The following is a 21,094-nucleotide window of genomic DNA, read 5'->3' as shown; positions in this document are numbered from 1 at the left end:
AATATCTTTTTAACAATCAGTGAAGTTCTGGATACTTCATTACTTAAGTACATTACCACATTGTTTTCCAACAAAGTTTTCTACCTATATATACCTATTTGTAGCCAGCCCCAGAGTTTATTTACTTTGAGAAGTAAAATGTAGAATTTAAAATATTATGAAGGTAGTAGAAAGCGTATAAAAGAATCATAGAAACACAAAATAGTGGAGGTTGGAAGGGACTTCAGAGGTGGTGTAGTTGAATATAGCTCACTCAAGGCAGAGTCAGCCAGAGTAGGTTGCTGAGGTCTGCATCCTGTTGAGTTTTGAGATGGAGACTCCAGAAGCTCACTGAGAAGCCTGTTCAGGTTTTAACCACCCTCACAACAAAAAAACATATTTAAAGGGAATTTATTTTATTTCAATTTATACAAGATTTTGTTTTGCGTTTTGGGGAAGAACCTGCAAGTGGTTTTACTGGTGATTATATTTTATGTAGGAAATAAATTCATAGGATGTAAATAAGAAGTATTGTGCCACACAGAGAAAGATGAGAGAAAACTTCAAGCTAAATCAAAGAAGCATGTTACTACTTTGAGTTAAAAACATCAAAAAACAAATCCTCTTCTGTGATCTTAAGAAATGGGTAGTTTTACTTAGGTTTTGTTTGTCCAGCATTATAGATACTGAGACACACAGTAAATACACACACCAGCAGACATCCCCTCTGATAGCCTAACTCCTTTTCTGCAACTATCAGATGTTTCTGGGGTATCCTGTATTATTACCCTGGTTAGAAATAACGTTGTGCAGAATAAATCAAACTTGTGTCCAGTAAATATTCTTCCTTTGTAGAGTTTTTGCATACTTTTGGCAGATGTTGAGATTAAAAAATATTTGAAAATAATGGGTTTTGTGCTGTTGAAAGCTTTAAAGTGCTTTTTCTCTTCAGTGTCCCTCTTTAACATCCAGTAGGAATTAGGCATACCTGGGTTAAGTTTGACCTTCTTTTAGCTAAACTCTGCCCAACAGGCAGGGAATCTGAGACGTGCCCTTCCCCCTCTTCTCCCCCAGGAAATCAACTTTTTATACTTGTTGAACCTTTTGAATTGCTCTACTTGAATTTAATGAGACTTGCATTGGGAGCTAAATTTCTTTCCTTGACATGCTTTGCAACAGGGATTTTTGAAAAGACGTTCCTCCCAAGAAGCTGAAATTCTACGTCAGCTGTATTCTTCATCATTCCCAGACTTGTACGGCTTCAGCATGCAGTCTCTGCATTGCAAGACTGAGATGTTGGAAGCCTTTGTGATTATGCAGAGCATTAATATTCTGCAGGGCCTCATCCCGCCTAAGGTAAGTCAGTGTGGATTTTTTTAGTTTTACTTTATCTGTCTGTTCATTGAAGACATCTGGAAATTGAAATATGACTGAAGGCTTTTAACCTGATGTTACTAATGATTATCCAGTAGAATTTTCAGGCAATTGAAAATAAAAACCTAACTCAATCCTTCAGGAGCAAGGTGGAGAATTGGCTCCAAAATACTTGGAAAGGCTATATATCTTCTCTCTCATGTGGAGCGTAGGAGCGTTGCTAGAACTGGAGGACAGATGCAAAATGGAGTACTGGCTTCGAAACCATGCAACAATAAAGCTTGATCTTCCCTGTATCCCAGAAGGCAGTGAAGATACAATGTTTGATTATTATGTGGCATCTGATGGTTAGTAACCCAGCTCGGTCATATGGGTTAAAATTTAAAAGTAATTTTTAAATTGTGCATCTTTTGAAGAATTAATGAAGAAGTATTTTGTAGCTTACTTTCATTTGTGTCCCTTAGCAAGTTTTGTTTTACACTGTACTGTTGACATTGTGTTAAACTTTTTCCTTATTTCCAGTGAGAAGTCAGAATGTGAATATAAGCAGCTACAGAAATGCTATGATGAATTGTCAAGTGAACAAAAACAGACAGTCTTTGTTGTTGTCATAATTTATGTAGGAAAGAGGAGTAGGCCTCTTAGATACAACTTAAGGGATTCTATGATTATATGATTCTGTATATTTGGTGTGACTATACCGAGTGGGATTGGTGTATGTGAGACAGAAGCACTGGCAGATGAGTCAACTCAGTGGAAAACAAGGGAATGGAATACAATACCTTGTATTTCTAAAACATTAACTTAATTTCTTTCTTACCAGGTAAATGGAGGCACTGGAATACACGTGTGGAAGAGTATGTATATCCCAGCAGTGGTATGCCAGAGTATGACTCCATTCTTGTGCCTAATGTTGACAACGTGAGGATGGATTTCCTTATTGAAACCATCGCAAAACAGGGCAAGGTACTTTTCTATATTTCACATCAAAATAGTGCACATGATAATGGTTTTGAATTAGAAGTGAAATATTATGTTACTGAAAAAGATGATTTTTTTTTAAAATTAAAAATGTTGTTTCCTGAAGCTGCATTCATGTAAATATGCTTCAACTTTTTGAATACTCATTGCTTCCAGACTTTTTTGTCTTCTCCTCACCCATTCTTTCTGCAGTGGAAATAACTGTATTATAACTGAGATCAGGTCAGAACAGAACCATTTTTTTCATGTACCTGTTGGAGAAGGAGAAGCACATAGAGCAGCAGACTCATGTAAGACTCTGCTGATATAAACTCTGCCAGCATGGGGCAGTTACAGAGTTTATGTAACTTTAGGTTATGCAACCCTGTTCTTCACCAAAACTGTGTTACATAGGCAATTGAAATCTTTCAGATGCTGAGTCTCTAGACAATACATTCTTTTTCAAATACTCAAGTCTTTTATGGAATAATAGATTAGTTTGGTTGTGCTGACTGACATGACCATTAACTGCAAATATTTTTAACTTGTCAGGCCTACAAAAGTCTGAGACATTAACGGTTTTGCTTCTGAACCTCTGTTGAGAACTCACTTTAAATAGCTTTCCTCATTTCTTTTCAGTTTAAAAACTAAAGCTTTTAAATTGCTGAGCCTTTGCTGAGACACTCAGCTGTTGTGTTTCATCTTATTTCGATGCTGTCTTTGTCTAGGCTGTCTTACTAATTGGTGAGCAAGGAACTGCAAAGACTGTTATCATCAAAGGTTTTATGACAAAATATAACCCTGAAAGCCACATGGCTAAGAGTTTGAATTTTTCATCTGCAACTACCCCATTAATTTTCCAGGTATAGTAGTCATTAATCTTCTAATGCAACATGGCAGGTTTCAGAGAACGTTCTGAGAATTTGCCAGGAGAATGCTGCTGAAAGTGATTCTGAACAACAAAAAAGCACCTGCTCAAATGGTCTGTGTGTCCTAACACATGATATAAGACTTCTGTTATAAACATGTTCCATTCAACTTCTTCCATAGTTATTGAGCTGTTCTTGGACTATTAAAACACGATGCATATTATTTTCTTCTTCTTGCATGTAATGTTTTTGTGTCAAATGTATCAGTTCTCGCTAACTGGGAAGAGCTGTCAGATTTCATTAAACGCCGTGGGTAAAATAAGTGCTACCCACAACAATCTGTCATAAAAAGTGTGCTGTCTGCAATTTAAATTTCTGTGAATTCAATTACTCATTAAAAAAGGAACACATGCAGTGCAGCTGCACCTATGAATACTTAAATCCCAAACTATACTGCCTGTCCAAATTTCTACTGAGCTAATATTAATTATTCCAAGTGTCTTTAATCTGCTGGCAATATATATGGGAAATATTTTTAATGAATTCTGCTATGCCAAGCAAAAGCACTGTCTCCTGTAATCAGAAATGCTGTCTATAAGCTTGATACATCACCTATCATCTGGCTGTATAGCGTGGTAGAAACTAGTAACATATTTAATATGCAAGTATGTAATTCTGGTCTAAATTTCTTTAGTATTTTTCCTTCTATTGATTGGGCTACAAGCAAAAAGTACCATATTTTTATTGAATAAATGTAGATTTAATTGATGATAGATGAGAGTCTGATGAACAAGACATCTGAAATAGAGGTGCAAGACTAACAGTCAAGTCTCTATTAATCTAAACCAAAATATTGTCTGTTAGGACACACATGCTTTAAAATTATAAAATCTTGATCTAACTAATGCATCTTGTGTAAGAAGACAGGAGCCTAGGCACAGTGTAAGAATGCATATATTTAGGTTTATACTGAAGAATAACTATGCATGGTTAAGTGAGCTTTCATTTGGTATAGAATAAATAAAAACTGGACCTTAAGAAGAACAGAGAAATGGAAAGATGATGAGAAGAACAGTAGAGGTAAGTCTACTATTAGGCAAAATTATTTAATCAAGTCCATTTATGTATATGAGTTTAATTATCACTCTATGCTTTTATGAAGTACGTTGATACCTACTGGAAAGGTCTCCTGGAATCACATCTTTAATTTAATCTTTATTGCTAGTAACCATCAAATTTGCTGATAAATTAATAAAATGAAAGAAAAGCTTGATATGTAGTCAAATTTGTGAAACTGTTAGGCGTGGTTGTCTACTCTAGACATTTGTTGTATTTAGTACCAGCTTAGTGTTGCATAGCTTGGGATTTCAGACACTCTAGTTCAACTAGTGCTATTACCTACAGTAGGTGTCTTGTCTAAACCTTAATTAGTAAAATTCTATGGAACAGAACCGTCAGTATGTTTAAATGATTGAATCTATGAATATGAAAGGAAATGCTCTTTGTAACTATGCTGACAATTGCTTTTTAACAGCGTACAATAGAAAGTTACGTGGACAAGCGCATGGGCACAACTTATGGTCCACCTGCAGGCAAAAAGATGACTGTCTTCATTGATGATGTGAACATGCCCATAATAAATGAATGGGGAGATCAGGTTAGTTTGTAAAAGAAGAAAAAAGAAAACAAAATATATTTTCTTTGTTTTCTTGCTACACCAAAAAATTGACTTCTCAATCAGTCAGAAGAGGATAAATTTCATATGTAGCACTTTATCTTTAAAGCAGTCATTTTAAAGAACCCATCTACATTATATTGTCATGAATTAATTAAAAATAAATATGCTGACTACAAGAAGCAGCTTGAGTACTTCTTAAATCATGTCAATATAATTTTAATAATGTTTTTTACCAAACTCATTTGTTATTTAAAAAAAAAAGGGAGTTTGGCATACAAATTGTGATAGCAAACTGACATTGTGGACAATAATTAAAATACTGTGAAAACTGAGAGGTAAGGAGTGTCTTTTCTGCATTAGAAAAAATGGAAGTAATCTTTATGTACATTGGCAAGATTGTTCTGAAGTATATTGCTTTGGAAACTAATGTTAGAATTTCTATAGAACTATAGTTGTAGAATGTACTGTCTTTGGGGTGGTTTCAGCTGGTCAAACAGAAAAGCAAGGTGTTCATTTATGGCTAAAGAAAAGGATCTTGCATTCTTTTATGTCGGACTAATTCTATGCTTGCAGCTTGAAAACCATGTTGGTGATTGTTACACATGGAATTTTAATAAAAATATTTTGTATCATATGCAACATGTAAAGATGCATCAGTTTGGGCTTGATTAGAACAAACTGGAAAATTTGTGTTAAAAGGGATTCCAGCATATATAGAAATCATGCAGTGTTCAAGTGAGAATAAATTATAGTATGAGCGTTTAGTTCTAAACTAGGGATTCCCATCTACTCCCAGGATTTTTGTCCCTAGATATTACCAATGAAAAGGACAGTCCAAATGTGCTTATTCCTCGCATGCGTTTTTTCTCTGAAGCAAATAAACAGGGGTTGGGTGAAAAATAATTATATGCTCTTTATTAGGTCTTTCAAGTATATAAGTGTGTTTTGTATTTAATTTAATTTTATGTATAATATTATGTTATAAAAAACCTGGTTATTTTACAGGTCACTAATGAGTTACTTAGGCAATTGATGGAACAGAAAGGACTGTATAACCTGGAAAAACCCGGTGAATTCACCAACATTGTGGACATTCAGTTTTTGGCTGCCATGATCCACCCTGGGGGAGGTCGCAATGACATTCCACAGAGGCTGAAGAGACAATTTTCTGTGTTCAACTGTACTCTGCCTTCTAATTCTTCTATTGACAAAATTTTTGGTAAAGGGAAATTACCTTTGTATCCATCTCATTTTTGAAAATAGTAACTGATTTTTCTTTATCCTTCTGTTTGTAAACATTATGGTTAAAATTGAGCCTTAATCCCACTCTGATTTGTTTACTAACTCATTTTCCTTCAGTAATCACTCCCCACCTGTAATGTCATTAACCTGTAATTTTTTCAGGTCCAGTCACATCTCCGAATCAATCGATATGTGAAGTGTTAGTAAGAATGACATGAAGGTATCATTGTTTCAGTGACAATGCTGGAGAGATGCTCATGTGCTACTGGTGCTAAGAATGAGTGACTAATGACTAGACTTTCACAAAGGACAGGATCATACTGGTTTCTGAGAAAAGATTGTCTATTCAAAGGCAGTACAAGCTATTTTGGGAGAAAAAAGAACATTTTAATGGACAGTTAATTAAAAGCTAAATAACCAGTGAGCTGGTGGCAGAATGGTGTTAAGAACAGGTGAATCAAGATTGGAATAAAGACTAGAAAGCCATTTCAACAAACTGGAAAAGGTTTTAGGGATTAAAAAAGAAGAAAAAGAAATTTCAGATGATCATTGCTCTTAGTATTGCCCTAATGTGTTTTTCAATTGGTAATTTTTTTTCCCCAGGTGTAATTGGAGAAGGGCACTACTGTAGTGAACATGGATTTTCAGATGATGTGAAGAAAACAGTAGCCAAATTGGTTCCGTTGACACGCAGACTGTGGCAGATTACCAAGCTGAAAATGTTGCCCACACCAGCCAAGTTTCATTATGTCTTCAACCTTCGAGACCTCTCGAGGATTTGGCAAGGAATGCTGAACACTACATCAGAAGTGATCAATGAACCAAAGGTAAGTGCAGCACACCGGTGACTTTGTTATAAATAGTGTATAATTACTGTAGTTAAGAGGATGAAGAGTCTATCTTGGCATTTGAGTTTGCTTTAAAAAATGTTATTTCAGTGTTTTTTTGAGGAAAAGCGGTTTTAGTCCAGCTTTTATAGTACCAACTGAAATGACAACTTTGTTGAAAGCTATAACAAAACCTAATTCTTTTGACACAAGAGACTTTACTTCTATTTTTCTACTGCTAACAAATGCTAGTTTGTTTGAAAGAAGTGCAAAGATAAAATTATGAGAAGCAATGAACTTGTTTTAACCAAATGAAAATGCTTATATATTGATTCAAAAATAGTTCCTCCTTCCAATTATTGTCTTGAGGCTTTCAATCACTACCTGTTATCTATCTAACAAATGATTTCTGGCTTATGGTTTAAAAGGAAGAAGTAGTAACAAGTCATACTGATCTTTTTGTTCCATAATCAATCTTTCTTCTAGAAAACCATAATTTCTCTTTTAATTGTTTTAAGGTAAAGTTGTCTAGAGTTCTGAGCTCTGAAACATGAAGTGCTGGAAAAGCAATGTTTATGGTAGTCATGGAAAATTTGTTGGGTTATATAATCACTTCATGTTTAATGTACATCCCTGCTTCTTGAATAAGCTCCTGAATTCTACTGCATTTAAAATCTAAATTTTAGAATGGATTTTAATTTCTGAAGCTAAAAACATAGAGCACTAAGATATATGTATATATATTCTCAATTAATAATCTTTGGAAGTATAACAAACAATTGCTCAAAATGTGACTCTATAAATTTACATATTAATTCTGAGACTTGACATGGTATGTGGTGCTCTAGGCTGAAACAAAAGGCCTTCAAGGAGTACTTGGAATTTTTTTCTACTACTGTGTAACAGTAGCATGGGACTGAAACAGTGCTACTAGTATTAAGAACCTGGCACCTTTTCCTCCTGCATTCTGTGACTAAACTGAAGGACTTGAAAGGTGTATTGAATCTAGAGAAGGAGTAATATAAACACTTATACTTTGTTGTGGTTTTGGTTTTTTTTGTTCTCTAACTACTTTGGCTGTAGTACTGGTAATTAGAAAAGTGGTTTATCAGTACATAAACATATTAAAAGGTGCGGATATGGTTTTAGGGCTAGGGAAATAAAATCTTCATTGGTAAAAACACTTCAGTTTGGAATACTACATTAAGGCTTCTTGCACAGTTAACTGAATGTAAGCTTAAGTTGCTATTGGGCAGAATAAGAAGCTCAAGGTATGTCTTCTGAAGAAACCTCCAAAATACTATTGTTTCTTTTCTAAAGTTAATATTATTTTTAAATAAAGAAATAAAGGCTTTTAAGTTGGTATGGCTTCTTTGCAAGCCTAATGGGCTCCTCGGTACAAGAGAGACATGGAGCTCCTGGAGTGGGTCCAGCAGAGTGCAACAAAGATGATTAAGAGGCTGGAACATCTGTGTTATGAGGAAGGGCTGGGCCTGTTCAGCCTTGAGAGAGGCAACTGAGAGGAGATCTCATTAATGTGTATAAATATCTAAAAGTGGGGTGTCAGAAGGATTAAGCCAGGCTCTTCTTGGTGGTGCCAAGCAATAGGACAAGAGGCATAAACTGATGCACATGAAGTTCTGTATGTGTATGAGGAAGAATTTACTGTGTGGGTGAGTATGCACTGGAACGGATTGTCCAGAGAAATTGTGGAATCTCCCTCACTGGAGATATTAAATTTTTTGTTTGTTTGTTTGTTTGTTTGTTTGTAGGTGCTGATAAAACTGTGGAAGCATGAATGTAAGTGTGTTATTGCTGATCGTTTCACAACTGCAGAAGATGTTAACTGGTTTCATGCAACTGTGGCAAAACTCATTGAGGAGGAATTTGAAGAGACAAAAGCTCTGCTGGGTCATGACATAGATGCATTCTTTGTTGACTTCTTGAGAGATACACCTGCAAGAACTGGTAAAGATGGACTCTGATAACCAGGGAGATGACAAGAATAGGGAAGGGATATGATAATCACAGATGCCAAGAAAAATATTTCTTAAAAAAGCATAATAAGTTTATGAGTAAGGGTGTTGGTTTTGTCCAGTGACACTAAAGGTAGTCTGTGTTATGGGATGTGGCATGTATTTATATTAATGGAATTTCTAAGTCATAATCTTTATATTAATGGGATTTCTAAGTCTGTAATTACATCCAGGTTGTCTGTATACAAGAGCCTTACTTCCAGATACATTTATGAGGCAGATAGACAAGACTGCCAAAGAGTGATCAAAGCAGTGTTGTATGAATGACTTGAAGTGGTGGGATTGCAGTACTAGGTAAAGGATAGCAATGTAACTACCGTGCTGTTGTGGTTTTGCCCTGGCTCAATTTACTTTTATACCTCCCATACAATTACTATCAGTTGAGAGAAGGTTTATGTAGACAAAAAGAGACTGAACTGAAAAAAAAGTATGAGTATTTATTATTATTATTAAACTAAAACTAAAGAATTATATTTACAATAATTTTACTTAAGTAAGAGGTATTATGTATTTACAGAAGATACTTTTCCTCCTCACCTCCCTTTATATTAGTCTAAGGAGGAGAAGCAGTCCTTTTCTGTTCTCGGAATTCCAGTTCTCTCTCTCTCTCTCCAGTAATTCTGTAGTACTTTCGTTGCAGTTGGAACTTCTTTATCTCTCTCTCATTCTGTGTTGGCCTCCAGGGCTGGGTCTACCCCCCTCCTGGGCTAAAACTGAAGGCTGGGGGTTACCCAGGTCCTGAAGGGTTTCCTTCCATAGGTTTGCAAGGGGACACTTGCTTACTATGGATCTTCTTCTACAGGGTTACAGGGGATAATGGTTTAAGAGTTCACCCCTGTTTCCCTATGGAGGTCCCTCCCCATGGGAGAACAGTCCTTGATTGACTTCTCGGCATGGGTCTAGTCTGGATCCCTTACTCGGATCCCAATATCCCACCTGAGCCGTTGTCTGTTCCAGCGTAGGTTCTCTCAGGATCATAAATCTCCAGCACCAGCAGCATGGATCCCACACATGGATCCCAACATCCCTACCCGAACCGTTTCTCTGTTCCAGCGTAGGTCGTCATCCCCCTCAGGGTCATAAATCTTCAACAGGATTCTGCCTCATCTGAGCCGCTTTTACTCCAGCATAAGGCTTTCTCTCTGTTAAAGTCACAAATCTCTGGTGCATCCACAAGCTCCTCTGTGAGCCGCATGGGGGGTCTCTTCACCCCAACAAATTTTCACAAGTGGCAGGGTTTTATTTTTCAGTCTTTACCCTGCTGAAGGGAGGGAGAGCGAAAGGAGAAAAAGCAGCTCTCCCCCCTTCGAACTTTTCTTCTCTCTCCTGCGACTGCAGCTTTGACCTTGGAAGTTCTCTTATCTCATGGCTGGAATTCTTCTATAGTGGTTTTTTTTCATCTAAGCAGTTCATCTTTTAAACTTCTTTTTTTCTTCACTCTCTCACAAGAGAGAAGGGAGGCTTCAGTGCTGTACCTGGCCCCCCTCCCCGGCCCAAGCCAGGGGAGGAGGGGGCCTTGGCCCTCCTCGGGCCCGCTACCCTTCTACATGGCTGCTGTTCCTAATTTCAACTGCGCCACAACCTTCTCTTCCGTTTTCTTAAAGATGTAATTAGCAAAGGCATCACTGAACTTTTTGATTGGCTTTTTGTCCGGAAATCACCTGGACAAAACCATCCTCAGCCCCAGGGATGGGCTGGTGGGCAAAACCACGACACGTGCCCTAGAAATCAGGTAAAAAAAATACTGGCTCTGGGCTAATACAGTACTTCTTAGGAAATAACTGTTACATACTTTTATAAAAATGACTATTAATTCAAATTTTCCTGAATGCTTGTCATATCTCTTGAATAACCCATATGGCTTATAACAATATATCTTTCAAACAAAACCACGGTGTCACTGACTTTACTAAATGACCTGGGAATATTGGTTAGTTGATGCAAAAGAACAGAAGACAGTTGTGTGAGTTTAGGGGAAGGTCATTATTTAAGCCATTGGATGATTCAGTTATCTGTGTTGGCATCAGTTGAGTGATGGATAGTGGAGGCAATAAAAGACTCCCATGAATACCCAAATGCCATTTGAATCTCTTCTTGTACAATTGAAGTAGTCAGAAGGCAGTGAGAAAAGGAGAGAAGGATGGGAAATATTTGATTGAACGGAATCAAATAGAAGTAAAAGCAAACTGGTGTACATCCTCAAATAACTTGCTAAATTACATCAATGTAGAGAAGACTGAAATATAAGTCAGAATACATACTGAGAGGGTAATGATTGACCTTTAATGTGAAAATTTAAATCCACACAGAAACCATCATGTTGAATTGAAAAATAAATGCAGAATGAAGAATGTATTTCTAAAAATTACTTGCCTTCCTGGTGACATTTTAAATGTGCCTGCCATGTAATGTGCTTTTTAGCATGAAACTTCACCTAAATATAAAGTAGGAGGCCCTCCTGTAGAAAGGGTATGTTTTGTCTGCAATATAAATGTATGTTTGTTAGAGCCTTGAGAAGCCTTGTTTTGACTTTAAGTGAAAAGAGTAACAAGTGCAATTTTGTTTGTAATTGTCCTTATAATGGGACAAAGTCTTGCCCATTATGGTGGAAGTGTAAGACCAGGATCTGGATTTCTGAGCTCTTAAATATATAAAAAAATTACATCTGGCATCAATTTTAAATAGCCCTATGCTCAGGTTAGTGATATGTTTACGTATACTCCTATTATCTCTGAATTGTAAAAGCACAACATATTTGTCCCTGAGATAAATACACAATGACTTGAGATGAAATAGCTCAAACATCAATTTTTAGGCCTCCTAAAAAGGGGCCTTACAGGGCACACACATTAAAAATGTCACCAGGAAGGCAAGGAATTTTGAGAAATACATTTTTCATTTTGCATTTGTTTTTCAATTCAACATGATGTTTTCTGTGTGGATATAAATATTCACATTAAAGGTCACTCTTTACTCTCTCAGTATGTATTCTGACTTATATTTCAGTCTTCTCTACACTGATGCCATGTAGACAGAGTGTACTTGGTGCTCTTATATGTACATCTAATATATAATGTTATGTATAATAAACCTGATTCTGTGTGGTGAGACTTCTAACTATCTTTACTTACTTATCCTCAAGAGAGCCTTTGTCAATTATTTAAGCTGCTAAGGTTTTGTTATTTGCTTTTTGTTCTAGGTGAAAAACCAGAGGAAGGTAATTTAGATATTCCCAAAATCTATGAGCCAATTTGCTCATTTCACCAGCTACGGAATTGTTTAAATAAGTTTTTACAAATATACAATGAGAATGTTCGTGGTACTGGAATGGACATGGTTTTCTTTGAGGATGCTATGGTTCATTTAGTTAAGGTACAGTCTTGCTGGATTGCTGTTTGTTGTTGTTCATTTGCCCTCACATCCTGTAAGTAGAGGTATGCATTAGTCAAGGTAAATTACCTCTAAAACTGAAGCAACTAATTTATTGCTAACAAATATTTGATCTATCACTCTGTGACTAGGTATTAAAACCCATTAAAAACTTTTTGGAAAATGAACTGGATGGAACTATTCTTTTATATCTACTTTTTATGCCTGGTGGGATCGTGGTGCTATCTATTTTAACTCTGTTTCAACCTTTCTTGTTAATTCTTCTGAGAGCCCTTCCTCTCTTTGGAATGAGTCAAATGAAATTCAGGTTAAGACATAATTGGTTGCTTCTGAAGGAGTACAAGCAGGAGAGTAGGAATAAATGTAGTCCAAACTTCTTTTGTAGATCCACAGTATGCTCACTACTTTTAAAATTCCTTTGAATATGTATTGGACCTGAACATAACTTTTAGCACAACACAGCTTGATACAATTGTCCACACAGCACAGGCCTCATACAAAGGAGAACCTTTTTTTCCTTTTTTTTTTTTTTTTTTTACACTAACCCCCCTATTGTCTCGGTTGTATAGTGAGGTTATCTGTATTTCTTATAATAAATTATTAAAAACTGAATGTGAAATTGTACCGTCCCTCCCAAAGATATTAAATATCAAAACAATTTAAATTTAATTATAGTTGACAAACACACTGCATCTACAGTTTTCAAAATTCTGGGGTGGATTCTTATAATTTCACAAAATTAGTCCCTTTTTTTCCTAAGGTCTTCTCTGCAAAATGAATGATATTCTGCCTTTTTTTTTTTTTTTTCCCTTCACTGAAGAACCATCTGTTATTATGAATCTCTTCTTTGGGTAGCTAGATGGTATACCATCTACCTGAAATATTGTATTAGTCTTCACTTGGATAAAACGAATATGTAGTGCTGCTCTGATTCCATATTCTTGAAAGCAGAAACAACTGTGTAGACTTCAGACAGCTTCTAAGAGAAAGCTAGATAAGCACAGTTAAGGTAATGCCTAATCTGAGCTTTTGTAATAAGGCTTGAATGAGTTAAAGCTGAGGGATTTCTTAAATAGAGAACAAAGCTTCCAATATATGGTTTGTGTACCTCTGCCTGGAAAAGATCTAATAGCCATAATTGAAATGATCAGCAATATTTCAAGGGTGATGTGCAAATTAAATTTTCTTTCTCCAGTTAAACACTAAGTATGCTTAGAGTAAACCTCCAGACTTGATTTTATCTTTTCTTATAAAACATTAACATATGAAAAACAAGTACATTGCACTCAATATGTAAAATAAATGGGTTTAAATTTGAGGGAAATTGGTATGACCATTTTTAATAGCTTGAAAAAAAGTAATTTAGAGGAAAGGCAAGTAAATAGGTATGCCACGTTGCTTATTGACATGGAATGTCAATTATTTGATGGAATTCTAGGGTTATCAAAGGGATGTTCAAGATAATAAAGAGAACATTATACCAATACACTGCATCATTGCTCAGACAGAGGGGTCCAGCTGCCAACCAGATGTTTGGTATTATTGTGCCTTTGAGAGGCAGCTGGCTCTGTGCTGCTCTGGGTATTAATGTAGGCTCTTCTGGGTTCTGCAAATATCTGTCCTCTTGCAACTGATGGGCTTGGAGCAAGTTTGTCTCCTGTGCATAAAGACATATTTTCTCAGCATCAGGTAATATCTTCTACCTGTTTCCATGTTTTATGGCATTGTGTTTTGGCTGTGGACAGAGGGACAGGTGCTATATGCAGCTCATAGTTAATGCTGAAAATTTTTTTGCTCTGAATTTTAAAGGGTCTGTTTGTTTACATTGAATGGTCCTGAATTGAAGTTTGAAGTAGTTGGTATCTGCTGCCTTTTGATTTAAAAGACAAATAATAAAGTGTGAAAGAAATGGGGATCTAATCGGGAGATGTTTCACTGTGATCAAATATTCATACTGATACTGTGCATTTTCACAGTCAAGTAAATGAGAAGCTTAACAAGTTTGATTGTAAAGGCAGTATTATTACCTGCTGCAGAGAATACTGAAGACTATATGTCCTGAATTTAATATGCCTGGGACGTCTTGTCTTTCTGGTCACAATGAAAGGACCTGGATGAGTCTTACCAAAGTTACTCAGTGGTATTGGGGAAGTTATTATTTCCTTCCCTGTTTTAATAACCAGTCAGTCTGTGATATCACATCACTAAGAAATCACAGCTGAGATTTACTTGTACTTGGTGGAAGCATGAGATGCAATTCTACTGATAAATGAACATTCACATTGATAGAATCAAGTGGTTGCTATGCTATTTGGAAAGCTTACAGAAAATATTGCAAAGTACAAATATACACTGAATATATTAATAGTAATATAGAATCCCTTAATTAAACCTTAAAATTCCCTTTTTTTTTTCCTAATTGCTAATGTAACTTTATTAATGCAGTAGCATAGAATTTTTGGGTGTGTAACTTTTACACATTGTAGCAATAAATGACTGGTATATTACGCAGATTTCTCGTGTGATTCGCACTCCTCGTGGAAATGCTCTTTTAGTTGGAGTTGGTGGCTCAGGAAAGCAGAGCTTGACAAGACTGGCATCCTTCATAGCTGGCTATGATATGTTCCAGATAGTGTTAACAAGGTGAGCATTAGTTGGAACTAAAGTAAATAAGTGCTTTGTGCCTTAAGTCTTTCTGTAAATGAAGCGTGCTCCCAGTTTCTGCAATGAAAGGAACAAGTTTACTGTTGTCTAAGCACTGTTACATAGAGTGGAAAGACATGAAGATCCTTTGAAACTTACTACACTTGCTTGATTTTCTACAATAATTCTGAACTTTTACCATCTCTGGAGTAGTAAACTGTTTTGTATGTATCACAGAAAGAGAAGGAATATTGGCAGTGACAAGTTATCTTTATGTCTTTATACAGTACATTAAACTGTACTGAAAGTGTTTGTAGGTGGTATCTATCCATAATGCCTTTATGAATTTATATTATAATATTTGAAATGCTGCCTATGTGAGGAGGTTGAATCCTCATCCTTGCCATTGGTAGGAAGATTTTTTTGGTAGATCTTCAGTATATGTTAGTATTTTGACTGTCTTTTCCAAGTATATTTTGTCATATTGTTCCACCTAATGTGATTTCTTTTGAAATATTTCACAAAAGATAAATAAATAAAAAAATTATATATAATATATAAATTATATATATATTATATAAATAAAAAAATATAAATGCTTCTCTGAATGACTTAGAATGAAAACCTCCCAAAGTGTCTGTAGGACAAGTCAATGATCAGGAAATATTTTTGACACTCAAATGAGATGTCATTCTAGAGAAGCTAAATTATTTTAAATCTGTTGCAGCTATGTTGACTACAGAAGAAATTGTATATTCACATGTAGGAATGCATATTGGTGAGGCTCTCCTGAGAGGATCTATCTGAAATAAGCAGCTTTTTACCTTAAAGTACAATAATTTTTTCTTACTTAAATTTGATTGTTGGTTTTTTGGTTTTGGTTTGTTTGTTTGTTTGTTTGTTTTTAATAATCAGAAGACTTCTTTAAAAAGGAATGAATATTTGTTCAACTATCCTGTTTTCATAGATCATACAACACTTCAAACTTTATGGAAGATCTGAAACTCTTATACAGAACAGCAGGACTGCAAGGCAAAGGCATCTGTTTTCTTTTTACAGACAGTGACATCAAAGATGAGTCTTTCTTGGAATACTTGAACAATGTTTTATCATCAGGAGAGGTAAGATGCCTTCTCATGCAAAACTTCTTTTTAAAATGTATAATTTTAAAATAAAATAACTGCATTTATTTGATTATTGTTTTATATGTTTATGTCAAGAGGAACACTTACAAAAAGTGCTTTTTATCACTGGAGTATTTGTAAAAATGGAGACAATGTGTTATACTAGGTTAGAGTAAGACAAGCTGTCAGGGGCAAAAGAATAGCTTTAAAAAAAAATCGAGACTTGTGGAACATCACTGATGTTTTCAAAGGTTGTCTGTTAAATTATCTATCTCATTAGTGAACATTTAGTTTTTGTATGGTCAATTTATGTCAGGAATAGATGGGATGGATTTTATTGATTTTATTGATTTATTTGGTTGTTTATTTATCCAGGGTTATGTTTCAGAGTAATTACTGCTAGTTATTAGAATATAAAGATAAGAAATCAAAACCATTAGAAAGTGGGTTTTGCATTTTCAGCAAGTTAAGTTTCAGCGTGTTTAATGGAATAATTTCAGCATAAGTTGTGGTTTGATGGAGTGGGTTGGTCCTAATAATGTCAGGGTCTGAGACACATGACCCTTCCTACAATGCTATGTATTAAATGAACCTTATACTATATATTCTATGTTGCATCATCTCATGAAGCATGAAAAATCTTTATTTTTCTCAAAGGTGTCCAACTTATTTGCACGGGATGAAGTAGATGAGATCATTTATGACCTTATTCCGTCCTTCAGAAAGCAACATCCACGTAGACCTCCAACCAGTGAGGCTCTATATGACTATTTCATGGCTAGAGTCCGTCAAAACCTTCATGTAGTTCTCTGCTTTTCACCAGTAGGTGAAAAATTCCGAAATAGAGCCCTGAAGTTCCCTGCTCTCATTTCTGGATGCACTATAGATTGGTTCAGCCGATGGCCTAAGAATGCTCTAATGGCAGGTATGTATAGCTTTTATCTTTGAAGATATGTAATTTTCTGATTGGTGGTCATGTAGTTATTTTAATTGTGTTGAATTTTGCCAGAAGAAACGTACTTGGTTCTAAAATTTAATATAGATGTTTTCTTTTTTAAAACTTGCTGTATTAAGATGTTGAAATATTTCTAACAGATGAAAGGTTTTGAACACAGTTTGAAGAAAAATTTCCCTTGAAGATGGCTTAAAGACATTAGTAAAGAAGGCAAAAATACTGCTAATGAAAGAGATTATTTGTGACTGTGCATGTAATAGGGCATACAGAGGAAGGCTGTGATTGTGCAGTCTCTGATAACTAGTAGTTAGGTTCAGAGTGAAAAAGCAGTTGCACACTTTGGAGGTGTGGAATAATGTTTAGAATCTGATGGTGAAGAGTAAAGAAGATTGGGATTTCAGAAACTGGGTGAAAACCGACATAATACATGCTGATGTGTTTTATATTGCCTTGTTTGTAAGATGTTTTCCTGAATACTTACTTACATCTAGGTTTTCTTTCTCTCCCAAGTATCTGAACATTTCCTGTCCTCATTTGATATGGACTGCACTGCTGATACAAAGAGGGAAATTGTGCAATGTATGGGCTCATTCCAGGATGGAGTGGCAGAAAAGTGTTCTGATTACTTTCAAAGATACAGACGTTCCACACATGTGACTCCCAAATCCTACCTGTCCTTTATTCAGGGCTATAAAACCACATACAAAGAAAAGCATGCTGAGGTGCAAACATTAGCAAACAGGTAAGCTAATCAGTTTGCTATTGTCTTTCTGTAGTTTCCTTCCTCAGGAGGGTGTATTCTGATACGTCTCATTTCAATGCATGGCTCGTCTCGTTGCACAGCAAGAAGGTGGTTAATTCCTGAAATTGTGGAAATGCATAACTTGATCAATTATTGTAGTTACTCTTGCCATGTAAGTTAAAGACTGTCTATATTTGGATTTGGAGAAAGAGTACCGCTGTATAAAAAATTAGGGTGATGGGAAAAGAGGTGAATATAAATTATTCCCATGTATTTTTAGTGAGTAAAAGAAAACATCTACATGTAATTTCATAATATATTCACAATAGCATTTAATTTACCAGAGAGGAATTTTGTTTTCTTGCTGAACAGTTGTGTCTCCCTAATACAAACATGTAATACATACCCATGGTGGTTTTGGTTTTGTGATCGTAGAGCCTCACATAGATTGCTGAGGGTTTTTTTGTTTTGTTTTGTTTTATTTTGGTTTTATTTGGTAATAATTGTAGATTATTAAAGTAGTTTTGATATACTCATTCCTCTTTTCAGATGCTTTATTAAACTAATGAGATCTATTTGCAGATATATCTTCATGTCAGAAACAGTAAATTATAATGTAAAATTAGCATTTAGTGTATCAATTGGTATCACTCTTGAGAAAAATTTTGAAAGATTGTCAGAAAGAACTGGAAACCTTTAAGAAAGACTCAAACTGGTTTATTTCCTTTTGAAACATTCTTTGGCTCCAAAATCAATTTGAGTTAGAAATCTGTAGTTACCTTATGGGTGAAGACTTGTAAAACAGTGGGATCTGGTCCTGTTTTCTACCTTCAAATGTACCAGGTTAGTTCATGCATGCCAGTTTGATTCACTTAACCTTTGTACCTTAGTTGCCTGGTGTGGCAGGTGCTAAACTTTGTCTATTTACCTGTATTTGTTCAGGTATCAAAGGACTACTTAGCCTTTGCAATAGCACTCTCTGTAGAGGCCACTTAAACTTGCCTGAAAAGTCCCAAGTGAAGACTTACTTTTTGATAGAAAAAAAGCACTGTTGAAGAGGCATTTTAATGCTGAGTTAGAGCAGTCTTGTTGCAATACTATTTTTCTGTTACTCTCGTTTGGTTCTTTTGGGTTCTTTTCAGTATTCTCTTCAAAGAAGAAATAGTGACTTGATATATTTCTCAGAATTTTAGTGAAAATGCTTTCTGCTTTATAGAACTCAGTCCTTTGGGTGCCAGCTTGGAGCTCAACAGGGACAGTGACATATGGAACCAACATATATGATTTTTATATAATGATAAAGGCATACAGTTTGAGTTAGAAGTGGGTAAAATTTCAAGCCACAGACTTTATTCATGTACTTTATTGCTCACTTTATTGATTCTGAAGACATCAGACACTCGTGTGAAAGTTCCTGAACAACTTTTATTTTTGGTGTAAAACATCTTTTGGTACTGTTGATTCAAATTGATGTGATTCATTCTAGAGATGGAATGATTTGGAAAATGGAGTGTAAATTACATATGTAATTATGTGCTTCTTATTTTTTTTTAAACTCCAGAATAAATACTGGACTGGAAAAATTGAAAGAGGCCTCTGAGTCAGTGGCAGCTCTAAGCAGAGAGCTGGAGGTAAAAGAAAAGGAACTTCAAATTGCCAATGAAAAAGCTGACATGGTACGTACAGCCTTCAAAGTGTATTGCTGTTTGATTTCTTTTTCTCCTATTTCTTCTATTTTGAAAAGATCAGTCAAGTAAAGTGAAGTGCTGGAAAATAAGGATCTGGAGTTTTCTGGTTTTGGAATTGAACTGATACAATTTTACAACAAAAATTAATAAATTCTTTTAACTAGGATTTTTCTTTAATATTTGGCATATGGGTTTACTCACATTCTAGGTATTGAAAGAAGTTACAGTAAAAGCACAGGCTGCTGAGAACGTGAAGGGTGAAGTTCAAAAAGTGAAAGACAAAGCTCAAGCTATTGTAGACAGCATCTCAGTTGACAAAGCCATTGCTGAAGAGAAGTTAGAAGCTGCTAAGCCTGCTTTGGAAGAGGCAGAAGCAGCCTTACAGGTTAGTACTTAAACCATGTATAACATTATTTTACTACTAAGAAGGTGGATATCTTTGAAATATAAGATTGTAGGTGCATTACATAGCTCTTCAGTTGACAAAAAATGTGTGCAAATAAACATACTTATTTTGAGATTGTTTAGGTTCAGTTTTGTTTTTCTTTTTTACAGGAGTACCAAACCCCAAATAAGCAGTTTTCAGACAAGGGCAAGTTTTAACTTTCATTTGAAACTGTAATTGGTATATGGTGTGTTGCAGGTTGTTATTAGACCAGTAATTGAATTTGATACTGTTAAATAACTTGTGTGCTATAAGAAGTGCTTTCTATGTAAAATCAGTTATAATTCCATCCAAATCTAAACCTCCTATTTTAAGTTTTCACAAATAAATTGCATTTTGAATATGTTTGCTGGACCACTATTTTCTGTTTTCTTAAAAAAAAATTAATTATTTTTTCCTGCGAGTTGTGGCATTACCAATATTTCTAGTGTTCACCATGGGACTTCATTTCTTTCAAAATACTCTTTTTGTAAATCTTTTTTAATAGAATGATAGCACCTTGTCCATGTCTTTAAGATGAAAATATTAATATTAGTTGATCTTGCATAATATTTTCTTTTAATGCTTGTTCAACTGACTGTACGAGAATGTTCCTCAAGGCATTTTGCTGTGAGCAGCAGCAGTGGAATCTGAAGTATACCTATTAGAGGCTAGCAGGGAGCTGGCATCTCAAGAAACTGAAAAGAATGCAGAAAATACCTCAAAAGAAAAAAGACTGATTTGGGGGAATGCCATGGTAGTCTAGTATAGAGAAGTTTTCATGGCTCTTCTGAATCCATGACTTCACTTCGAGGGAGAGATTTTTAACAATCTCTGACTGCTGTGATTCTTAAAGGGCAGAGTGTAAAATTCTAAATGCTGGCTGATGACATGACAGCTGGTAAGAGTGGAATAAAAACAGGTCTGTATCCTAAGAGCCTGATACTTAGCTACAGGAAAAAGGTTAAAAAAACAACAACAAAATAACTAACCCTATGGTGACCAAGTATTCTGACAAGTGAAAAAACCCCAAACAATGTTAACTGGTCAGTGTCTGAAGTATAAAGAGAGCACTAGTGGTTTGTGTCCCGTCTTACATCTTATTTCAGCTTATTTTCTGACTTGGCTGAAAGTTGCTGAACCAAAACAATACTGCTCTTCTT

General features: G+C 35.4%; 1 protein-coding gene across 1 annotated transcript in view; it reads left to right on the top strand.

The window, feature by feature from the left end:
* DNAH5 (dynein axonemal heavy chain 5) overlaps window positions 1-21,094 on the top strand; it is a 113,135-nt gene that overhangs the window by 63,093 nt on the left and 28,948 nt on the right. Inside the window, exons 44-58 of the mRNA XM_050311536.1 lie at window positions 1,159-1,335; window positions 1,496-1,700; window positions 2,177-2,319; window positions 3,042-3,176; window positions 4,717-4,839; window positions 5,866-6,079; window positions 6,706-6,929; window positions 8,702-8,897; window positions 12,165-12,337; window positions 14,868-14,998; window positions 15,966-16,119; window positions 16,780-17,047; window positions 17,588-17,819; window positions 19,381-19,495; window positions 19,716-19,892. Coding sequence (XP_050167493.1) covers window positions 1,159-1,335; window positions 1,496-1,700; window positions 2,177-2,319; window positions 3,042-3,176; window positions 4,717-4,839; window positions 5,866-6,079; window positions 6,706-6,929; window positions 8,702-8,897; window positions 12,165-12,337; window positions 14,868-14,998; window positions 15,966-16,119; window positions 16,780-17,047; window positions 17,588-17,819; window positions 19,381-19,495; window positions 19,716-19,892 — 2,667 coding nt within the window. The remainder of the gene's footprint in view (window positions 1-1,158; window positions 1,336-1,495; window positions 1,701-2,176; window positions 2,320-3,041; window positions 3,177-4,716; window positions 4,840-5,865; window positions 6,080-6,705; window positions 6,930-8,701; window positions 8,898-12,164; window positions 12,338-14,867; window positions 14,999-15,965; window positions 16,120-16,779; window positions 17,048-17,587; window positions 17,820-19,380; window positions 19,496-19,715; window positions 19,893-21,094) is intronic.

Source organism: Myiozetetes cayanensis, unplaced genomic scaffold, assembly GCF_022539395.1.
Source record: "Myiozetetes cayanensis isolate MyiCay16 unplaced genomic scaffold, myiCay2020 scf1, whole genome shotgun sequence".
Taxonomy (NCBI): domain Eukaryota; kingdom Metazoa; phylum Chordata; class Aves; order Passeriformes; family Tyrannidae; genus Myiozetetes; species Myiozetetes cayanensis.
The sequence above is the reverse complement of the archived record's forward strand: the minus strand, read 5'-3'. Positions and strand labels throughout refer to the sequence as shown.